The 24,171-nt window shown below is 44.9% G+C and overlaps 1 protein-coding gene across 3 annotated transcripts in view; it reads right to left on the bottom strand.

Annotated features, from left to right (window-relative positions):
- CREB5 (cAMP responsive element binding protein 5) overlaps window positions 1-24,171 on the bottom strand; it is a 409,450-nt gene that overhangs the window by 130,005 nt on the left and 255,274 nt on the right. The window contains exon 1 of one of the 3 annotated variants that reach the window (XM_066239438.1): window positions 1,755-1,829. The exons of the other annotated variants lie outside the window; for them this stretch is intronic. Coding sequence (XP_066095535.1) covers window positions 1,755-1,801 — 47 coding nt within the window. The 5' untranslated portion in view covers window positions 1,802-1,829. Of the gene's footprint in view, window positions 1-1,754; window positions 1,830-24,171 lie in introns of those variants that run through there. 3 annotated transcript variants of the gene reach the window in all.

Here is a 24,171-nt window from a genome sequence, read left to right as displayed (position 1 = left end):
GCTCCTTCACTTTCAGACAGAGCCCAGTGACTGCCCAAGGTCATCAGGATTGACACTCAAGCCTCTTAACCTCCACCAGATCCTGCTGTGTCTTCCAAAAAGTACCTCTGGCTACTCGCCCCCCCCCCATCTCTTCCCAAAACAAGAGGGGAAAAGATCCATCAGAAGTCATGATTAATTATATCCCAAGCATGCATTAAATAAAAAAATAAACAAACACCTTTCTGGTATGCATCCCATGCCTTAGTATGCATCCAGCTGTATGATGATCAAGACTAAATGAGTCCCAGAAGTTTTGGAGTCACCACAAGTCAGGGGTCTCGCTCCCTAATTGCAGAAAGCTTCAGTTTCTATCTATCTGTCTATCTATCTAATAATGCTGAAATGTTTCCGAAAGCACCCAGCCCAGCCAGTATACCCCAGTACCAAATACATTTCATGAAACACACAGAAATGCGGTGATAATTTTCAAAACGTAAACGTCTCTCTCTCTCTCTGGGTCCACTAGGTCCTTAAAGCATCAAGAACAGCATCATCTGCCCCTCTCTCCATTTATTCCATATCAATTTCTTATTCACGATATTAACTTACTGTTTCTAGATAAATCAACCAAGAAGTGTTCATCATCCCTGCTACAACTGCGGCAGATCATTTCAAAATTAATTCGAGAACAGAGAAGTTCGCAAGACAGCCCTGGATTCAGTTGACTGTCGTAAGATACCACAGAAAGTTAATATTCTCAAGTGAATTGCACTGTCACTGTTAACAGCTGAAATGATAAGTGAAAGACTGCAGCAACTTCTGAGAATCATCACATGTTACTTTAAAAACCTACAGTCTATTCTGAGTAATCAGCGCACCAGCCCAACTCCTCATACTCAGCACAACACACCAAACAGTTTTCCAGGCATTTGCAATTCACCGGCTACACTCAAAAAGCCACCCCCACCTCCCACCGTCAATTCGCTTTGACCTTTTATGAAAAGGCAACCGTTTTAAACTATATAAGACAGAGAGAGAGAGACAGAGAGAGAGAGAGAGAGAAAAGAGAGAGAGAGAATCCTGGTGGAAAATAATACACAGCTGTGATAATATCATCATATCATTTTTAAAATATCCTAATATAGTTTTACTTTTAATAATAAAAGATAAAAAAGGGGCGTCTGTGAATAATTAGAGATTGCAGTCTGAAGCCAGTTACAGTCACTGCAATTGATAATAAACTGAAAACCCCTTGAGAGCAGGTAAATGCTTTGCAACCCTGACCCCCTTGCTCTCACATTACTTAACAACCCTGCGGTTCTTGCATTACATCACCATTCAAGCGATTGGTCCCTGCATTTTAACTCTCTCCCTGTCTCCTCTGATTAGGCGCGACACCGCAGCACAGAAACTTCGCCCGAGTTTGCTCTCTCTCGCTCCGCTTTTTATTTGTGGCCTTTCTGCTGCTGTCGTTCTGCCTGGCTCTGCCCCGTTCTCCCCCCCAGCCCGGCCTCAGCTCAACTCATTCAGGTCGCCGTACTGGAACAAAAACTCTTATCAAAGTGAAAAGAAATGCCTCCTCGGGACGAGGCGAGGAGCGGAGGGGCTGGTGAAAGAGGAGAAGGAAGAAGAGGAGGAACAAAGACGGGCAGAGAGGGGAGAAGGCAGAGGAGGAGGAGGAGGACGAAGACTCAAGACCAGAAGGCGGTCGGGGCCAAAAAAAAAAAAAATGTATAAAATCAGAAAAAAAGAAAATAAAATTAAAAACAAACCTCATGGACATCACTGAGGCTGAATTCCCTCCTGAGGTGCAGAACATGAGAGCTCTGGAATGAGTGTGTGTAGAATTTGAGCCAAAGCTTAACTAGCCTGAGTGAGTCATATCCTTCCCACTTGATTCCAGGCCAAGCGATGATGTAATGCGCTGGCCCTTCTCTAGCACCGAGCCCTGGCTCTCTCCTCTGCTCACTCGCTCTCGCTCACTCACTCCTTCGCTCGCTCTCTTTCTCCTGGGCTCGCCCTCCCACCCCCCTCCCTTTTAGCTCAGTGCTGGTGAAGTCACCATTTAAATCTGGCAGAACTGAGGCAAAAACTTCAATGTAACCAAAACAGCCCCAGGCCGAGTTCCAGGCTCAGAGAGCCTTCCCGGCGCGATTGCCCTTAGAAACGCGTAAATAGAGGGGGAAACAGTGCCGCCTGGGGTTGGCCCGGCAGCTGCCTCGCGCACAGACGGGGACCTGCGGTCCTCTGGCAGGGGTCCCCGGGTCCCGATAAAATTTTTTTAAAAATTACTGGTTAAGAAAAAGAAAAAAAAAAAAATGCCCGTGTGTTTGGAAAAGGGGAACCAGCCACGGAGACGCACATAGAGATGAGGGAAAGGCAGCAGGTTGGAGACCCAGAGGGAACAGACCACTGAGACAGGTGACCTGCCTGGGCTTTGCCGTAAAGGTTTCCGTGGCCAGGCGCCGGCTTTTTATTTTTTCCTTTTTTTTTTTTTTTCCTGGAGCTGGATGGGATTTTCTGTTGCTGCATGCCAACCACCAGGCCTCCAGGGATTTCTCGCATCTGACCCCCCTGTCAACAAGGGCAAACCCATTTCTGAGCCAAACATACCGAGAGCTGGGGATCAGAGTCACTTCTCCGCCCGCCGGCCCGCGTGGGCGCGGAAGGCAAAAAGGACCCCCGTTGCCAAACACAAAGTTTGTCTTTCTGAGATTAGCACTCCACTCGCAGGTGAGCTGTCCACAGAAGAGGGAATGACACCCTGTTCCCCCGTCACAGGAAGACCGGCTCTCTGTCCCTGCACTTGCTGAGGGGGGTGGGGTGGGGGTGGCGGCGTGGGGGGGGGGGGCAGGTACTGCCTCTGTGTGGCTGGCTGGGAGTTTAAGAGGATGCAGGGAGAACAAACAGTATATGTGTCTCTTTTTAAATTACAGGGTGAGAAAAAACAGCCGGGGGTGTTGGGGGCGGGCAGTCAAACATCACCCCTCACAAATGACAGTGAAGTTCTTTTAATTTTGGAATTCTACCCCTCACTTCACACCTCCTCCGCTCAGGACGCCCCCTGGAACGGCCCAGACACCTGGCTCTTTTTCAGTCTTGCTTTTTTTTTTTTTTTTTTTTTAATATTAATATTTTTTTATTAAATTTAATGCAGTGACATTGATAAATCGGGTACATATGTTGAGAGAAAATATCTCTAGATTATTTTGACATTTGATTGTGCTGTATACCCCTCCCGCAAAGTTAAATTGTCTTCTGTCACCTTCTATCTGGTTTTCTTTGTGCCCCTCCCCTCCCCTAACCCCTCTCTCCTTCTTCACCCCCTCCCCCCCTCCCCCAACCCCCCCCCCCGCCCCTGTTGCCATCACATTCTTGTTCATGTCTCTGAGTCTCAATTTTATGTCCCTTATATGAATGGATTCATCTTAGTTTTTTTTTTCTGATTTACTTATTTCACTCCGTATAATGTTATCAAGGTCCATCCATGTTATTGTAAATGATCCGATGTCATCATTTCTTATGGCTGAGTAGTATTTCATAGTATATATGTACCAAAGATTTTTAATCCACTCGTCCTCTGACGGACACTTGGGCTGTTTCCAGATCTTCGCTATTGTGAACAATGCTGCCACAAACATGCGGGTGCATTTCTCCTTTTCAGTCTTGCTTTTTAACTCTCTTTTCTCTTCCCCTCACCCTGCATGCCTCCTCCACAAAGAAAAAAAAATTAATTTTTAAAAAAATGAGAAGTTCACTAGAATTTTTTTTTTTTCAAATACCACAAAAGCAGAAGAGAGGCAGGGGGTTGCAATGCCTTTATTTATTTTTAAGTAACCCTAGCCTCTTGCCACTGTCTGGTGCCTCCCTTTGCTTTTGGGACCAGCTGCAGCCAGTAGGTGATTCAAACATTTGTCTCTCTGCACACCGCCAGGCAGGGACAATCCGCCCTCCTCAACTGTGCTCGCAGAAAATCTCTGAGCTTATCAAAGATGTCTGCTGCTAGGGGACAGGGCTGTTAATCTGCGTCCCTTGGAATTTAAATCACAACTTCAGGGACTATCAACAGTCAAGGTGAAGAGTTAAGCAGCGAGGTTTGCCCAACAGCCTGCCTGACCCTGGGACCTGGGGTGGGGACGAGCCTTCTCCAGCAGTCTTCCCTGGAGCACGACATCCCCAATTGATGCTGATGCCCCAGTTGCGCCAGTGACACCTCTGTCCAGGCAGGCAGCTCTGAATTAGAGGTGATCAGCCGTAATTATAGCCGGCGCCACGGACGCCTGTGGCCTGACAGCGGCAAATGCGGTGGTTAGAACGTTGGGTCCCACCATGTCAGTGGCCTGTATAACTCACTTACGGCTGACTCGCCACGCAGCTATCGATTCTTCTCCCGGTGCAGGGAATGAATAAAACAAAATCTCCACTCACTCCTGCGAGCCTTCGCACTGCCAGGCAGGTTGACACGGTTTTATACAAATGACCTTCTCCTTTCTGTGAGAGCCTCCGACCCGCCTCCATGAATGTACTGCTAAGGGCTCTCACTCTCCCTTCTCCACTCCCCACAGCCTGCCCCAGTTTTCATATTTAAATGTTTTCTTGATAGCATTCTTTGAGGCCTATCCAAATGGATACTACGCCACGGTAGAGTTTTTCCAATTGACATCCATCGGTCCTGTCATCTCAAAGGGACATGTTCTCTTAGACCCTGTTGCAGGGGTTGGGCTGAACTGCTCCATAGTGCGTCACCCCCAACCCCCCCACTTTTTCGCTCTATGAAGTAGGTTAAAGGGACCTTGTGCTGTCACTGAAGGCCATGTATAGGTATCTGTCCTGGGCCTTCCTTGCAGAATAAACAAGAAGATGACAGCTCTGACCAGAGCCAGGCACAGATGGCTCGTGAGACACACCAGTGTCCAGTCTCCTGTCAGAGGGAGGGAGGGAGGGAGGGAGGGAGGGAGGGAGGGAGGGAGAGAGGGAGGGAGGGAGGGAGGGAGGGAGGGAGGGAGGGGATGAGTGGTTCCAAGGTGGTAGATGGACCTCTGATCAGGAAGTGAAGTGGTCGGTGGGTCTGGTGTTTCTAGAACCCAGCCAAACCCCCAGGGCCGTGCACCCGGTGATGACGCCATTAAGCCAGCAATGTGCCGAGACACCTTGACATTTCCAATAGAACTTCTCTGGAGCGCTGGTCCGCGTCAGGATCCATTTCAGAGTTCAAAGGGGTCTGAGCATTTACAGTTGCATTTGCCGGTCCGCCATTCCCCATCGGGCCTTGTCTCCGGCCGCCGGGCTTCTCCCCACTTGAAAAGAAACCCCGCTCTCTTCCATTTTCCTTCCTGGGAGCAGCTAATGATAGAGAATATCCTGTTCCCCAAAGGAAACTCCCCTCCGACTCAAGAGCTTCCTTTCCACCCCTCTGGCCCTCTCCTCTTGTCACCTCTGCTCCCTAAAGCCCCCTCCAAGTCCTCGCCGCTCTTCTGAAGAAGGAGGGCTTTGCAGATAGGAGCTGTGAGATGCTGTAATTCCCCCGGGGTCCTTCCTAGAAGCAGCCCCCAGCCAGTGGGCCAGGCCTCCAGATTAGCTGGCTTGCTCAGGAATGCTTACAACACCCTCCTTTCAGAACGTGTCATCCCTGGGGAGAGGGTGGTGGCACCGGGAGAGGGTGGTGGGCACCGCGCAGCTGTTCCGTCTAACTCGCTCACACACTCCCAGCTCCCGATGAAATGTTCGGCTCCAAAGAAGTGGAAACCTCTGAGATTTGAGCTCAGAGTTCAGAACGTGTTTGGACTGTCTCCAAAACAACCCACTAGAAAAGGCACAACTTGAGCCGCAGGACTGAGGGGCTCGAGAGCCGACTAAAGTAAACTTTGTGTGCCTGGGTGAATTTCTGAGCTCAAACATTATGGAAACACACAGCAAATATAAGGAATGATAACCAGTCTTCCTAGAGAGAGCTTTTTCTTTTTCTTTTTCTTTTTCTTTTTTTTTTTTCCTTTTTGGGTTTGAATTTATTCTCCTCAAGGAAAAGCATATCATCTTCTTTCAGACATTGTTTTTAAAATTTAACCCGTGATTCCCACAGTCCCGGCGGAGTTTGAGGGCCTAGATAATTTCAGAGTTAAATAAGCTGTAATGACTATCATATGTACCCAGCCATAAACCCAGTATTAAAAATTATTCAGAAAAAAAGTGGCATCTCTTCCTTTTTTAATTTACAATAACCAGCCAGGTGGTTTTCGAAGGCCTCCTCAGCAAATTGCTTCCAGGGAACCTTCCGGTCACAGACCGCTGCACGCCCACGTGCTGTCGCTCAGCATTCCTTTCGACTTGGGTGTCCCGTGTTCTCACAGTGGACAGGGGCCGAGGGGCTGTCTGTGAACCTGCGCGGCAAATACCCTGAACTGTGCGGGATTAGCCGGTTCAGATGGTCGGGCCTGCCGAGAGCGGCTCTCAGCCACCGCTCCCGGGGCGTAATCAAGGGAGTGTCAGTCCTTGGTTACTTCTATTTTGTACCTACTGCAGCTCCCAGCATCCCAGCCCTGGCACCAAGTACCCTCAGGCAGCTTACTGGCCTTTCCAATGTCAAAACCTATTTGTCATGATCTGAAGTGGTGATGCTGAATGTGATTCAGACAAAGGAATGAATTTCTAATGATGGAGGCAGCAAGAAGCCTTAGGGGTGGGTGTTGGGAAGTTAGAAGAGCCTTTCGATCAGCCCTAAAATATCATCGTTGATTCTGTCTGCCATAGAAGTTTTTTCCTCTAACTTCTCCTTCTTTAAAAATGTGTATATCGCCTGACCTGTGGTGGCGCAGTGGGATAAAGCCTCGACCTGGAACGCTGAGGTTGCTGGTTTGAAACCTTGGGCTTGCCCGGTCAAGGCACATATGGGAGTTGATGCTTCCTGCTCCTCCCCTTGTTCTCTCTCTCTCTCTCTCTCTCTATCTCTCCCCCCTCTAAAAATTAATAAATAAAAATGTGTATATCATTGTATCACTCAAATCCATCATGGTGTCTGAAAGGCAGGTGATGTTTGATAAATATTTGCTGAATAAATGACTCCACCCCTCAGCTCAGGCATTGCCTTCTCCATGAAGGCCTTGCTGGACTGCCAGGCTGGGTAGCAGTGTCATTTCTCGGGACTCCCGTGGCACCCTGGACCAGATTGTACCCCAGCAATGAGCCAGCAATGGAAGTACCTACTGTATTTTTGCTCCATAAGATGCATTTTTCCCCCAAAAAATGGAGGGGAAAATGGCCATGTGTCTTATGGAGCAAAAAATATAGTATTTTATTAAATATTTTAATACACCATTTGGTTCAAAAATTTTTTTTTCTTATTTTCCTCCTTAAAACCCTAGGTGTGTCTTATGGTCAGGTGCGAAAAATAAGGTATGTCTGTGCCTCTCCTCGTGGAGCGAAAAATACTGTATTTCTGTGCCTCTCTTGCTCAGGAGTCTTTAGCTTCTTTGGGGCAGAGACTGAGCTTATCCATCTCAGCATCCTTTGTACCTGGCAAGTGCCTAACTCACACACAGTAGGTACTCAAGAAATGTGGCTGACCCTGGAGTGGTAGCAACACAGGCTGCTGAGTCTTCTCCGCATATTTCTTCTCTTAAAAGTTCTTTTCTCCCTCTTGCATTCTTAGTCATACTCTTTCTATGGCTTCCTTAAGATCTGGAGTGTCTAGAAGGGCTGGAATAGGAAGAGAAATCCCTGGCTGGCCTTCTCCGTCTCTGCTCCATGCCACATCTTCTCAAAGGGCCGTAGGTTCCCCTGTCCTCTCTTCCCTGGGTCCCGGGGGCAGACAGAGCACCCTGTGGTTCTCCGAGTGGCTGACACTAGATGATCCTCACCAGTTTCCCACATAAAGCATTCGGGGAATTGAAACTTGAGGTGCGAAGAGCGGACATCCCATTGGTTGAGGTGCTTGTCGCATGGCTGCTGAGACACCCGAAGGGGAGGGAGGCTGCCACCAGGACCTATTCATCCCCCCAAACAATGCCTGGGTCAGTTCCAACCCGCAGTTTCTACAGCTCAGGGTGGGGCCTACAGGAAGAAGGCAACAGCAATAGTGGAGGACAGGAGGTGCCAACTTTTGTAGGGTAGAAGCAGATACAGGATCGGAGCCTAACGGTATGGCCAGACTGCACCGGACTCATGTTCCGCTGCTGAGTGGAGCCAGGACATAGCACAGTATTGAACAGGACTGAGTGAGGAGCAATTCTGCTTGGGAGAGGCAGCCCACTGACGAAGCGAGAGAAAGAGCCGTTACCGCAGGCTCTGTGGATGACGTGGTTGAGAGGTGATCTACCAGATTCCCGCTGTTCCTTTAGACAAACTGTGGACACTGGACTCATCAAGGGTCAAAGAAATGGGAGCTTAGGATGCAAAACTGTATGCACCTTTAGGGGCATACAATTACACGACCCTGAAAGTGGGAGCCTCCTTAGCTGTCGAGCTGTAAGAGCCCACCTTCCTGCCCTGGTCCAGGCCCTGAGCTGGGTGCTGAGGGCTTACTACTCACTGTGTACTCAGCAGCACCCACAGGACTGGTCAAATAACAGCGGGAGATGCTCCGGGCCTACCTGGCCAGGGGGGAAGGAAGTGAGGCCTGAACTGGACTTTTCTTTGGAAGTATCATGTTCCTCCATCTTTCCATCTCAATTTCATGTCCTTTAGCTGGCCGGCCTGTTTCCCGCTTTATGTTTGTTACGTGTGTGAAACATCAAGATCATGGCCTTCTCTATCCTCTGTGTTAGAATCTGTGGACATTGATTTTTTTCCCCATGTTTTGAAGTTACCATAATTATCTCATTGACATATATAATAATGCATACACACAAACACATATATATATTCACATATACATATGACTATATGTATATATATATACATATGTGAATATATATATACATGTGTGTACATATGCCAATATCTGTCAACATTAGCTCAGCATGTATTGAGCGCATGCATATTCTGTGTGCTGCATTGTGTTAGATGTCCCACAAATTCTTTTAATCTTTTTAGTAACACTGTGAAATAGGCACTTTCCTTAGCGCCATTCCATGGATAAGGAAACTGACTCCGGGGATTGGGTAACCTGCCTACAGGTCCCAGTGGAGCTGCGACTTGAAGTGAAAGCTGTCTAAGGCCAAAGTCAAGGATGTGACTGCATCACCTCACTACCCTGTATCAGTGCACTAGCACCTTCCGTCGTCTGGCTGTTCCTGGTGACCTGGTTTGATCTGTGTGTCTAGGAGCAAGCAGTGTCCTGGGCCCTGGAAGTCAGGATGGACCATGTAGGTCTAAGGAGCTTCCTGATTCTGATCAGAGAGATTTTTCCAAAGGAGGAGGGCTGGAGTCAGAGCAGAGGAAAAACAGAGCCCTTTTATGGCATAACATCAAAAAATAAGAAACACAGGCATTCCTTCAGGGGACAAGATGGCGGCGTTGCCTGCCTCACACCACTCACCTGGGCTGCACCGCCTTGCAATCCAGTCAGGAGCCACACCATGGGTCAACATGGCCACGTCCAGCCCTGGGGCCCTGCTGGGGCCCTCAGGCAGCTGGTTTCCCCACTTCTCATGGAGAAGAGCGTGCGCCTGTCAGATCCTGACCACCACTCGCCGAGGATTCATATCTGGATTGCTTATCGCTTTGCACATCATAAATTCAAACCACTGGGTGTCTCTGTTCTGAATGCCCCCCCCCATCTTTTGCACTGGCACAGAAACGCTCTCTGAAAAAGAGCACTTATGTATTTGGATGAGATAGCCCTCAAAAGATACTCTACTGGCTGTTTTCACTGTTAAACATTTTCAAATTTAAAAAAAACTACAAAAGTAAGAATGAATTTGAAGAGGTTTTGAGGGCATTAGAAATAAAAAGGAAGGCTTACACTCAGGAATTACTTTTGTGGTTTCTTTTCTTATTACAAAGAGCCCAGCTGCAGGGCCCTGTGTGAGTTTAAGATTGACCTCCCTTTCCTCTGAGCAGAGAAGTTCACCAGCACTGACTTATCCACGGGTTCTGCATGGAGAATGAGCCCTCCGACACTTATGCCTGGAGGGGATGAGAGGAATCAAGAAAAAAAATAGACCCCCAACACGAAGCTCTCGGGCCTTCCAAATGAAATTATCCATGTTTTTATTAACAGAGCCCCTGAGTTAAAAAAGTTGGTTTTGATAAGAGAGAATAAATGAAAGAGAAAACTGCTGACACAATATTTTGGTTTCCAAACCCACTTCCACATTCTACTGTCCCTCTCAGGCCTGTACATGACTGGCTGTCTGTACTTACTCTGGAATCCCAGCGGGAAAGGTGCAGTTAATCCTGCCTGATGCTGAAAGTCAGCTCGAAATGTTAAAAAAAAAAAACAAAAAAAAAAAAACTGATCACAATGACACTTTTATACGCCTCGGCGTATGTTTCTGTCTTTCTAGCAGGGCAGTACTGCATGATTTATAAATCCCTCCCCATTCCTATGAGATAGAGAATAGATATTATGCTCTACCAGGGGTCTTCCGGCTTGGGAGTGAATGCTCCTAAATTTCTCATTCTTCATCAGCTTTAGGACGCCTCCGACCCTGCTGCCAGCGGAACGAACGTGAGAGTCAAGCACGTCTGCGCCTGTCCGAGCGTAGTCACCACCCCGGCCGAAACGCACGCTTTCCAGCCGTCGGGGGATGCACCTTCCTAGATCCACAGTTCTCACTGAGAAGCTCATGAAAACTGTGAACCATCCTTTTTTTTTTTTTCATTTTTCCGAAGCTGGAAACAGGGAGGCAGTCAGACAGACTCCCGCATGCGCCCAACCGGGATCCACCCGACATGCCCACCAGGGGGCGATGCTCTGCCCATCTTGGGGCATCGCTCTGTTGCATCCAGAGCCATTCTAGCGCCTGAGGCAGAGGCCACAGAGCCATCCTCAGTGCCCGGGCCATCTTTGCTCCAATGGAGCCTCGGCTGCGGGAGGGGAAGAGAGAGACAGAGAGGAAGGAGAGGGGGAGGGGTGGAGAAGCAGATGGGTGCTTCTCCTGTGTGCCCTGGCCGGGAATCGAATCCGGGACTCCTGCACGCCAGGTCGACGCTCTACTGCTGAGCCAACCGGCCAGGGCCTGAACCATGCTTTTAACTGTGAGCAACCCCCCCCCCAAAAAAAATCCTCAAGAAAAAACAAAACAAAAAACAAATAAAACATGTTCGCTTTGTATTAAACTTCAAGTTGTGGTCTTTTACGGGTGAAGAGAAGCAGGCACACCCCTGGCCCGGCACTACAGCCAGCAGACCTGGGAATATTTCCCTAGCTCGGTGGTTTTCAGACGTGATGATATCCCTAAGGATCTCCAGAGGACCGATCAAAATGCAGAGTTCCAGGTACTACCACCAAGATTGTCACTGTCAAAAGGTGGCCTAAGTATACTTACTTTTAAGCACAACTCCCTAGAGATTTTGATGCTAGTGATGTACAGACCACGCTTCCAGAAAGACAGACTCCATCTGGTCCTCCTGTGGTCACAGAAATATCACAAACAGATTAAACAGGAAAAAGAAAACAGATACAACATACATGGTTCTGGTTGTTGTTTTTCCTTGCAGCTCAGGATCGAACAGAGCTGTGATTTGCTTTCACCTCTTCTTTTTTAAGGTAAAAAGTGAAATTATCTGCCCTAAGATGATCAAACCTTTAAAAATGGGCTATAGCAGCTTTTCCAAAACAGGATATCTACAGTGGATGGAAATAAAACATATGCGTTCACAGTAACAGAACATCATTGAAACAGTCTATGGAATCATGGTCCTCAGGACCCCTGATAAGATAGAGTTTCCTGACCTGTGCCTGGGGTAGCCAGGCATCTCTCTTCTGTGTTTACTATCAATGCTTCCAGATGTTTACTTTGCAATATTCCCAGTCTCCCACTGAGACGGCCACAGGGAGGGTGCGTCGGGGAGGGGACAGGACTATTAGTGGTAACTGAAGAGTGAATTGCATGGGGCCAGCCCACTACACCTTTGGCATGAAACTTGGTTATCGTCTAGAACTTTAGTTAAACATCAGACAGTGGTCTTGGTTCTGCACGATACAGAATGCTACAGAATTGTACACAGGGCCCCCTTCTGCGGTGTTCTTATACCCATCACTTTCTCCAAAGAACGCGATGAAAGTTTTTCAGAAGTCTTTTACTTTCCATATTGTAAAGTGCCACAGACACTTGGGAGGAGAGAGAGGGACAGTCCAGCCACAGACCCACAAGCAAGAGTGACCGGTGAAGGGGAATGAGGCCCATGGCCTGTGAGTCATCGAGGGCTGCGTCTGCTACGTGGGAATTAAGTGTCTGAATTACAATGATAGTCCTTGTATAATTTCTGTTTGACCAACCCTCTGTCATACTAATACTGTCATAGAACCACTGACACAGCCATTGAAACCGACACCACACGCACGCCCAGGGAACAGACAAAGGGAGAAACCTTGGTAGGCGCCGAACGTCTGGGGAAACAGGACCACAGGAGGCGGCTATGTTCTGAGAGATAAAGGGCAGCTAGCATGAAAAACAATGACGGGAACGACCGAAGCAGAGAGGCCTCTTGGCACACGTCTTCCGTCACTGTCTACCCTTCTCGTCCGGGGCCATCGAGCCTCTCCTATAGTGATACTTGTTGAAGACTGTACATCTCTTCACTCAGAGAAGGTCTGTGTTGACAGGAGACAAAAGCATCCAAGATTTGGAGCATGAAGAGACATTGATTGTTATTGATGACTCTAATCTTTGAAAAAAGTTGGGGGGGGGGCAATTCTCTTTCAAGTCCTGGCTACGTCCAGAAACAAATCATCTATAATTGCTAGCAAATTGTCTTTTCCATTTGGTGAGAAAGGGAAGTTGGCTCCCCCCTAAGCGAGCCATAATCTTCGCTGTCGTCAAATTTGAGACGAGCCCACGTGCACCTTGTCCCAAACGGAAACAGTACCCATGATGCACGGTGGCACAGGGTAGCACAATTTTGCAAGGTTAGATGTGTTTGAGTATAGAAGGCCCCATGACCCAGTTTGGGGCAGCTCCATTTTAAAATATCTGGTCAAAGTTTCGGTTATTTTAACAAAGGCTATTTGGTGTGACATGCTATCTCTTGGCCTGGCCAAAAACCTCAGCCAAACGGAGATATTTCTGTTTTCTCTTGTCTCCCCTTTCAGCATCTCTCTATGTTTCCTGATGCTCTTTTGTTCTTAAGTGGTTCCAAGTTATCTGGCAAAAGATTTTAGCTGATAAAGGCACACTTGCTCCCCTGTAAAAGCAGAGAACTCCAGGAAACGCAAAGCGATAAGGTTTCGTGGTGGTGGTGGTATTGCTGACGCCGGGACAGGAGACGGGAGGGAAATGGATGGGGTAAGCGTGCCGCTGAACTTCTGGTTCTATGTTTTGGAGAAACAGCAAGAAACAAAACTTACAAAGCCTCAGACACCTCAGAAAACCAGCATGCTGATGGGTAGAAAGAGACGATAAATAAGTAAAGAATCAAATAAATCATCATCGACACTGATAACCGCTAGGAAGACAATAAAACACAGTGGTGAGATGGAGTGTCGGTGTGGCCAAGTCTTGTAGATAAGGTGTTCAGGGACGCCCTCTCCACGGAGACGACATTTTACCTGGGAACCCAATAATGGTTCAGAGGCATAAGTGTAGGTTTGGAGGAAGGGGTGCGTAGAGGGCACAGCCTGCATGAACGCCCTGAGACAGGAAAGAACTTAGTGTGGAGTGTGCTCCCTGCCTGGAAAGACAGCTATGGACGGAAGAAGAAAGAGACAGGAAAGAGCTAGCCTGGGAAGGAGGGAGGGGTCTTGCAGACCACAACCAAGAGTTTCTATTTTATTCCATCCAAGGCAAAGAGAAGCCACGGGAAGATCTAAAGAAGGGACTGACATCACCTGATTTTTATTTTAAAGACTTTGTATGAACTGTCGTATGGGAAATGGATTGTCGGGGAGTAGGAGTGCAAGTTTGGGGAAGAGCTGAGATTTTGCAATAGTCTCGATGGAGGCCTGTGCTAGGCTGGTAGCAGACAGTGTGGGTGAGAGGAGGTCTGAGCCACGACAGACTGCCGTAAAGCCAGTGGCACGACCTGCTCTGGCCACAGGAACAAGGAGAGGTAACCCCAGAGGACTCTGCAGTGTGGACCCAGTCAAGTGGGTAAATGCTGTTGCTATAAACTGCAACGAAGAAGGCGGGGCTTGGGGAGCGGATCAAGAGTTTTGCTCTGGACAAATCAACTCGGAGATGCTGAGTCACATGCAGTTGGAGACATCCAAACGGCACAGGGGCAGGGCCATCTGAGCTCAGTACGGGGGTCAGAGCTGGAGATACGCATAGGGAATCGATTTTGATTGACTGTCTTCAAAGCCACAGACTGGGGGAGTCTCAGAACTGAGTCATGCAGGACATTTCCAGTAAGAAGTGGGCAGAGGGAAGAGGATTAGCTAATGAGGTGTGAGAAAAACCAGGAAGGAGGCAGGGGAGAGTCTTGGAAGTCAGTGTAAGTCCAGCAGTCACTTCGGATGACTGAGAAGTACGCATTTGTTAAGAATCACCTATTCAGTCATTCCTGTAGCTGTGCTGTGCCCAGGGAGAGATTAAAGGGCAAGGCGGAGGCGGCGGAATGAGGGAATGGGCCCTTCGCCTCCCTACCACCTTCCTGCTGACACTCCGCTCCGTTCCCCCGGGGCTGTAAATAACAAGAAATAAATTACTGCAATGCAGAAAATTTGAAGACTTTATTTGCAAGCAATAAAAGATAAGGCACTTAAAAAAAAATTTCTACTTGGGGCCAAAAGCTTTTCGATACACTCTGCCTGGCCACCTTTCCCTTCAACAGCTGCTGTTTGTCGAGTGATTTAAATGTGGCTCTAACACCCTGATAAATATATATATATATATATATATATAGTTTTTATTAGCAAGAGATAAACTACCTGTCAATAAGGACTTCTGCTATATTCGTTAGCAATTTGGGGATCGAAAAGAAATAATACAATTGAAATTACCCATGGACATTAGTTTGGAGACTTTCATTTGTGTCAAAGGCTAGGGAGCAAAATTGAAAAGAAAATCCTACATCATGTTTTTATATTATACAATCAACTTTACGAATGCATGTGATTTTAATGGCGCTAGGACATTTCCCACTTTGAGGTGGACTCAGGATAGTTTGGGAATGTGGGCGGCTCCACTGATTAGAAGAGCTGTCTCTTAGCAGATGCCTTCTAGAGAAATCAGTTGTCCTGGGACAGGTTTTAAAACGGGAAGGTCCTTTCGGAATGTGGATGCTATCCATTGTATAAAACCTGGGAGGACCTGGATTAAGGAAGAAAATTTTTTAAAAAAGAGAGACGGGAAATGCACTGCCTCAAATTTGAAAAACTAAATAATATATTTTATAATTCAAAGCAAAATTGTGGATGTTTTTAATGAAAATCCTCATATTGTTCTAGGTAAATCCAAATTTTCCTAAACAACAGTGGCATCGGGACTAATTGAGTTTGTCCCTTCCCTGCAGATGGCTTCTACTAACTTAGAAAGGGCAATGGGAGGGGGGTATGGGGTTGGGTGGGGGACGGGGGACGGAGGGCCAGGGAGGTGAAGCCAAGCGCTGTGATGACTATTTTACATTTGAGGGGACAAGCAGAAAAATATCTTAAAATTTTCAAAGCATTTTCTTAACACAACTTCATAGAGTATTAGGCAATGAAGATTTAAAAATATCCCTTTCCTGATTTTACAGGCGAGAACACTGAGTTACTGAAAAGTTGCCACGTGCTTAAATCACCCCCCCTCCCCGTACCTGCTCCAGAGCCCCTTCTTGTTACACACTCGGGAGGCCTGGTATCTCTGGATTGTAGACAGAGTCTCATTCAGCGACTTTCCGGAATTCCTTCTTCTTGGCTTTGGTCTCTTGGGGGTAGAGGCTGCGCCCTGAACAAGATGTCAGCCAAGGGGCACGGAAATAGACCACTGAACAGCAGCTGGGCCCAGGGCATTTCCCCTCCACGGAGTCAAGACAGCCAGTCTCTGCCAATCAGAGTTGGTCAGAGCCTATTTCCTAGGACATTATTAAATGCCCTGATGTTTTTGTAACCAAATAAATGCATTTTGAACAGGACACTTTTCCTATAACATCCTGGATCTGTTCTTAGAAGTGGATTAAAAGCAGTAGGAATTCTGGACACAAGAATGCCAATTTATATGTGATATAAAGCAATCCTTTACCTCATTTAATTCTCCTAGAACTTTTCCCCAGGAGAAAGTGGAGGTCAGGAAGGTGTAATGACTCGGCCGAGAACACAGAGTTATTAACTAGATCCCAGGTCTCTGAACATCCTTTAGCCAGTGGCTTTTCCAAATTATAATTTTTCTTTTCTTTTGGTCTCCTGAATGTGTGCTGTTTTATTTTGAAAACTGATTTTAGCATTTGGTTGGCTGGGGCAGTGAGAACTCTTTTTACCATTTCTATCGTAAAATATATACGACATAAGATTTACCATTTTAACTTTGTTAAAGTGTATAGATCAGTGGTATGAGGTACATGGGTGAATTCTTGAGGTAGCAAAGAATAGCGAGCGTACTAATAATTATTATAAAATAAAAGCTAATTATTAAGTCCTTACTAAATGCCAAGCAATGTGCTAATAGCTCATCGGCAATATCTCCCTAAATTTTACAAGCAAATCTGACTGCAGTTCTTATCCTTCTTTTACAGATGAGGAAACAAAAGTTCAGAGAGGTTAAGTAACTTGCTCAAGGTCACACAGCTGGCAGCCAGCAGAGAGTCCTGTCACAAACCAAGGCAATTTGACTGACGCATTCATACACTAATCCACCACACCTCCTTGCTCTTCCTCTGGGCTGCTGTTCAACAAAACAAAGAAGAACTGAAAGGCTCAATTCTTCTTTCTTGGGTTCTCTGGCTGGCTTGAGCCCTCACATGTTGACTGGCCTCTGAGCAACTCAAGTGCTATCAGCATGTGAGAAGGAGCACTTGAGACAGGGGAAAAGGCCAAAGCTTCTCGCTTCTCCCCTGACAGTCTGCAAGATTATAATTGCTCTCTTCTAATTGCAACTGGCAACATCTAAGATTGGCCCAGGGTATCCAAATCATGCTTATGCTAAAGCAAATGGCAAGCGAACTTCAGCTTTTCGAGAAGGGATCACGGAGAGCAGGAAACATATTTCTAAATAGGAAGTGTCTGAATTCATTTCGCAACAAATGTCACTAAATGACTCAAGCAATCTCATATTTTTGTATAATAGATTGTTGTAGAGAATGTAATTATAATTTCATCAACAAAGCAGGCTGCTATAGACTGGTGGAAAGAGTTCATGCACACCACATAAAAATGAGCACATATTTCTATATTAGTGAACTTCTATTGTTTGGACTGGTATTGATCTGTGCCCTCAGGCTTTTTAGATGGCACATGGGAGATACATAAAATTAAAAACAATGACTTCACATAAGCTATGTATTTCCTCATGCTCTGATCTTTCTATACAAGTATTTATGGGCAAAATAATTTTATATTGTTTGGGGATAAACTGTCTGCTTCTCTTAGTCTGCGTTAATGACTATAGAAAACATTTCCAATGACAGAAACACAATAGTCCCTACAACCCCAAACTCAGGTACATGGTTAATGAAAAGATACATTTAAAATTGCCTATTAAAAGGCAGTGAACTTAATAAGCACTTTCCAAATGATGTGCCAATGGTCTTAAATGTCTTACTTTCTACCCATGTATCAGAGAACATTCAGGAAGCTATTAGGATGGAAGAGGATGGCGGGAGAACTCGTAAAGACAGCAAGATGATTGAATAAGAAGGCGTGTTCCATATATGCAATAGAATAATACTCAGGCACTAGAAAAGATGAAATACTGCCATTTGTGACAACGTGGATGGATCTCGAGAATATTGTGCTAAGCAAAATAAATCAGACAGAGAAAGTCAAGAACCATATGATTTCACTCATACGTGGGATATAAAACTGAAAGTAACAAATACAAACAAGAAAAACAAAACAACAACTCACAGACAACAGTATGGTGGTTACCAGAGGGAAGGGGGTGATGGGGTAGTTTAAGGTAAAGGGGGTCAAATATATGGTGGTAGAAGAAGATTTTACTTTGGGTGGGAACACACAATGCAATATACAGATGATGTGTGACAGAACTGTACACTTGAACCCTAAATAATGTTATTAACCAATGTCCCCCCAGTAAACTTAATAAAAAATATTTCAAAGGGAAAAAAGCAAGAAAAGAAGCCCCAGGGAGCTGGACTCCACATCATCCCCAACGCGTGGGTCCCAGAGCAGCCCCCAGCTCCAGAGAAGAGGTCCATCTTCACGGCCGGCACAGGAAGCAGACCCTCGGGGCAGGTGAAATTACAGAAGCAATGATTTTTGACACAGGACACTGACTTCCAGAGCTCACAGCGAAACAACAAATGATCCTGGAGCTGGGCTTGTCACCACAGCCAAACCATTCCTCAATGCCCCCGATAGGAGTGTCCTGTGTTGCAGAGAAAAGTCCCATAGTGGTGTTTTGTTACTGTTTCTTTTTATCTTGAAATCATTTCTGATTTTCAGAAGAGTTGGAAAGATAGTACGGAGCCTTCCCGTACGCCCCTCACGGAACTTCTCTTCATGTTCACATCTTAATTTCACCTTGGCATGTTTATCAAAGCTAAGAAACTGACATGGGTGTATTAACCAAACTATAGACTTCATCAGTTTTTTTTTCACTAACTTCTTTTCCAGGATACTATCATAATGGAGCTGTATGTATGTATGTATGTCTGTATGTATTGAGAAAGAGAGAGAAAAAAACATCAATTTGTTGTTCCACTTATTCATGCATTTTCTGGTTAATCCTCGTATGTGCTCAGTCCGGGGGATCAGACCCACACCCTTGCTATGTAGGGACGACGCTCTAACCAGTCGGGATAACTGAGCTACCCAGCCAGAGCTCATAATGGGGCTTTTATAATTTTACTCCCTTGATCAAAAACAAGCTCTCAATAGCTACTCTAAGTAAATGTTCTTCCATTATTCGGTTGCATGCTCTATTTTCAGAATCATCTGTCCCGACTCACTGCATGTGTGTCCTAGGCAGTTTGGCTAGCTAGAGCCTCACCAGACGTGTTTGCTTTCTCTGAGTACATCCTGATCTGTGCTACACTTACAACTCGACTCACACCGTTCCCTCTACTTGTAATACCTTCCAGGGTTCATAGTTCTATCCTTTCCTTCAGGCTCAGATCATGCCTTTTCTACTTCAAGAAAGCGCTCCTAGTTACTTACACGAGTCAGACGTGTTCTTTCTTGCCTGAGAAGCTCTGTTGCACAGTATTGGAGTATTGGTGCATTTCTTGTGTTGCATACTGGGAAGGGCACTGCCAAATAGACAAAGGACCAGGGCAGAGTGGGAGGACAAGGCCTGGGCTGCTGAGAGTCAGGAAGAAAAAAGGTCCTGACCCCTGGAAAAGTGAAGTAACAGGAGTCCCTGGACCTAGTGATTTTGAAAAGAAACTTCACACTCTCATCCACTGGTAAAACCCAATGCCTTAGAATGCTTGAGGCATAACAATATATCATATTTCTCCATGTATAAGACACATCTTAATTTTGGGGCCTGAAATTTGAAAAAAAAAAGTATTACATAAAGTTATTAAACTCAAGTTTTAATCATCATAAAATTCATACAGCTCCTCAAGAGGGAAATGCAAGTAAAAAAATCTACAATGACCGTATAAGATGCACCCAGTTTTTAGACCTCAAATTTTTCAAAAAAGAGGTGTGTCTTATACATGAGGAAATATGGTAACTTGATTCTGATATACAGTAGATTGAAATCCTATTATAAAAAAATATATAAAAAGAGTGTCGTCTGGCCTGGGGTGGCACAGTGGACAGAGCATCATCCTGGAGTGCTGAGGTCGCCAATTTGAAACCCTGGGATTGCCTAGTAAAGGCACATACAACAAGCAATCAATGAACCACTAAAGGGAAGCAATTATGAGTTAATACTTCTCATTCCCCACACCTCTCTCTCTCCTCTCTCTGTAAAGTCAATAAATAAAATCTTTAATGTATATATTTACATAAAGAGTGCATTATTTCCTACCTGTAGCATTCGCAGAGGCAGATTTAACAGCAGGCACACCAGTCACAGGGCCTGGGCCTCGACTTCTAAGGGGCCCCGCAAAATTCCAACTTGACACTTTTTTCTCATGTAAGGGGCCCAGTATTTTCTTCTGTGCCTGGGGCCTCAACTGCCTCTGAGCATTCCATTACTTTAATTAAAATAAAACCTGATTTCACCCAAACTATATTTAAAGAAAAACTGGACTCTTTGCAAATGTTTCTGTTTTGATTTTTGTGGGGTTTTTCCCCCTCCTTTCCTTGCTATATTAAAGATTATAATAAGTATATATTTTTTTCTTTTTTTAGGGGAAAACATGTATGTGTCAGTGCCTATAGGAATTGCTTTGTACATTTATAATTATGTGTTTATATCTGCATGACTACAATAGATGTTTGAATACTTACAGATAGATAATAGAAATGATTATGAAAAAAGGAATAAAGTTTGACAGTCAGAGATGTTTTCAAAATCCAGACAATGAAGAGGAATGTATGACGTGGCCCCTCATATTAGAATGCAGAATGCTGATTTATTTTTCTGCAAATAAAAAGATGTGATATGCTTTTTATTAGTTTTCTTCTATATCTTTTAGCATTCGGTTAGCAAAGAAATTTAATAAAAACTGAGATCAGTATAAAGTGAGATCATGCATTAGACTGAGGAAGGGAAACTTGATTGATTTTCTTTACACATACTTACAATAAATTCTGAAACAAGTCGACTGTAACAAAGATTAAAATGTGAAAAACAAAACAAAAAAAATGTGTTACAACCTGGCTAGAGAAAATTTTATGAAGAAACTTGATTTCTGTATGTGACTATATTCAAGGCTGGGGAAATTATGCAGGATGATATGTGATTAACAGTATAACTAAAAGGCGGGCATATAGTCTTTAAACCTTTAATTATCTTATACACTGTAACTGTTTTTCTTTTCAATGGTAAAGCAAAAGTTTAGAAAAAACTATTAATAAGAGCTGAATATTTACCACTTGTAGGTTTTTAAAAGCCCAACACATACCTCAAATAAAAATATAAACATGGACTAATTTCAAGTCCATTGAAGAGATATTTGTTTTTGTTTCCTGGCTTTGTCATTTTAGGGAGACGGGCTGGGTATAACTTCAAAAATAATTGTATGGAAAAATGTTTATTTTATTTGCAAACTTAGAAATATCTTACAAGTTTACAAATAAACAGAACAAATTCTTCTTTTATGTAACAGTAAGGGTTTTTTTTTTAACTGTTTCATCTTTTTTTCTTTTCTTTTTAACATCATCCAATGGGATTTACTTAAAAAATAATTCTAATCCCAAAGAAAATATTTAGGCAGATTTATTCAAATCTTTGGTTTAATATGAATAGAAGCAGCCTAAGCATATTTCATTGAAGAAAGGAAATATGTCCACAGTTCCTTTTGCATATTAAAAAGTGCTTTTTACTCCCAAACCTCAAAACATTCATATCTTTAAGAATTCGAACACCCTCAAAACAGCAGTGTCTAGAGAGGAGCACAGTGGTATCAAAGCCAACAAACAAAATTTGACGGCGACATTGAGCAGACAGGAAGGCAGAATAAGTGTACACACAATAAGGACTAGTACCCTTGATGGCTCCGGTGGGCCTTGCAGGGCTTTCCCTAGGATTGAATGGGTCCACCCAGTGACACAGGCATGTGACGAGATTTCAATGGGGTCGTGCACCTCCTCTGGACTTATTCAGAGTTGGCTATTCAGGGGCAAGTCAAAACTGTCTATGGGATCCCCAAAGCATCAATTCTTGTGTCACTCTTCATACGAAATATGAAAGCAGATCCCCAAATCCCATCACTGATGATCCGGTCCAAGAAAAACTTGTGATATCCCAGCCCCAATACAGTCGAAGAATTGGGGGCATGGTTGTGAGAGTTCCCGGAACTGGAATTTGGCCTGCATCGGATCAGGACTCTCCGGTTTCTGCTGTTCTCTTCCTGCTCCCCTTCCCTTTCACTGGCCCACCCTCTCCACCCCCTCACTTCTCACTTTTATTTTAAATTAAAAAAAATTTTTTTTTTAAAGCAAATAGGCTTTGGACTGATTCTCGAATAAGCTGCACCTGCATATATAAAGGAACCGTTAACACCAGGAAAAGAGAGTGATTTGGGACTGACTCAAGGCAGGGTCCTACCCAGTGACTCATCGCTGACACCTCCAGGGTTTCTCTGGAGGTCTCCCGTAAGAACACTGACCCAGCCCAGCCCTGTTCGGCTTATGAGAACTCAGGCAGAAGGTGGTATGGCCGCCAGCCATATTACTCATTGGGGATATTGAGTCATATACATTTATAAGGGGTGGGCACCGAACATTAAATACCCCTGAGGTGTTTTGAAGCTGGAATGATGCTGCTGCCGAGAGAGTGATGGAGCTCCATGTCTAATTATGGGTCTAACATGCGAGTTTCCTCCTCATAGCATGCGTCTCTTATTTGTTACATCAAGTTCTGGCAATCACCCCTTGTAACAACACTTACACATTTCCAAATAATAAAAAAAAAAGTTTATTATTTTTTTTGAGAGATGGGAATGAAAAATAAAAAAAATAAAAAAGAAGCAAAAAGTAGACTTCCTTATACAGTTGAGCCCGTTTGATCCACCACATATGGGATTTTGTATATGTTTAAGGTGTGCTTGAGACTCGCCTCTGAATTCTATCAATACTTGGGCAAGTTAACCTCAGGAGTTAGGTTGTGCCCACGGTAACATGCGTGGCATTCCATCAGACACTTCTGTCTTGCTTTCCGTTCAGGCTGAATACAAGCTTCAAATAATGGCTTTGCAAGGAGAGGAAGGGATCTTCTATTTGTTATCTCAACCCCTATTGCTTAAGACATTGATTCAGCCATTTCCCCTCCTGCCCCTAGAGGCTTCCCAAATTTCTCTTTCTTACTAAAAAAAAAAAAAAAAAATTGATAGAGCTCGGCTTGTCTGTTTTTTAACCCCCTACCTTCTTTATAAAGTTCCTAAATATGTTCTTTTAAGTTTCATTTAAACTGGGGCATTTGGTAAGTTGATAGTTATAGCATGCTCACAGCTGTGGGAAAAGTGACATAAAAAATAACCAGCTCAGAAAAATGGCCCATGCACAACATCTTTGAGTTTTTTATGTTTTATTAGCAATTTGGACTCATTACTGTTTGGGGGAGGAAGGAAGGGAGGTAGATGTTTCTGCAACTTGTTTCTTTAATGTATTAAGCAGAGTTTTCCAATCAGGTTTAATGCAACTCTGCCCAGTCCTTTCAACTGGCTCCAGGAGAGCCAGGAAATGTGGACTGCGGGCCCCCCATTTCCACCCCCACGCCCCCCACCCCAATACCTCCTCACTCCTCCCCCATATGATCCTTCTCCGAAATTCATTATCCAGCAGGAGGGGTCAAGCTGAGTATTTCACAGAAGCTTCCCTAGAAAAATGAGATAACCACTTTATCTTAACCCAGTATGCTCTCTGATATTTCCCAGCTTTTGTCTTCTTCTTAGTCTTTGGGCAAAGGCAAGATTACCATTTGCAGCCACCACAGTGTCGCTGTAGTTTTGAAATATGACAGCTAGGAAGAGCTGGATAATATTTAATAGCCTGAGATCACAGACTTCCCTGACATAATATGTAGCCAGGTCTGTCTTTCCTTCATAACTCTCATTATGTGTGCATGGTCTATGACTTCTGGAGAGGATATACCATCTATAAAATTCTCCCCACCACCTGAAAGGGCTGTCCATTTTGTGATGGAAGAGCGTTGATGTAGATGGAAAGAGTTCTGTTCCTAATCTTTCATGCCTCTTGGTGAATCTTTGGAATACAAAAACAAACTGCATGCTGAAATAGCTTTCTGTGGCGAGCCTCAAGAAAATCACCAATTATCACATTTGAGAAAATGTTAAATACACAGGCATCATGTTTTCCAACTCAACTGCTCCTCTTTCCCTGGGAACGCAGGAGTGAGGACGATGGAAAAATGG

The sequence above is a fragment of the Saccopteryx bilineata genome, chromosome 7 (assembly GCF_036850765.1).
Source record: "Saccopteryx bilineata isolate mSacBil1 chromosome 7, mSacBil1_pri_phased_curated, whole genome shotgun sequence".
Lineage (NCBI taxonomy): Eukaryota > Metazoa > Chordata > Mammalia > Chiroptera > Emballonuridae > Saccopteryx > Saccopteryx bilineata.
The sequence above is the reverse complement of the archived record's forward strand: the minus strand, read 5'-3'. Positions and strand labels throughout refer to the sequence as shown.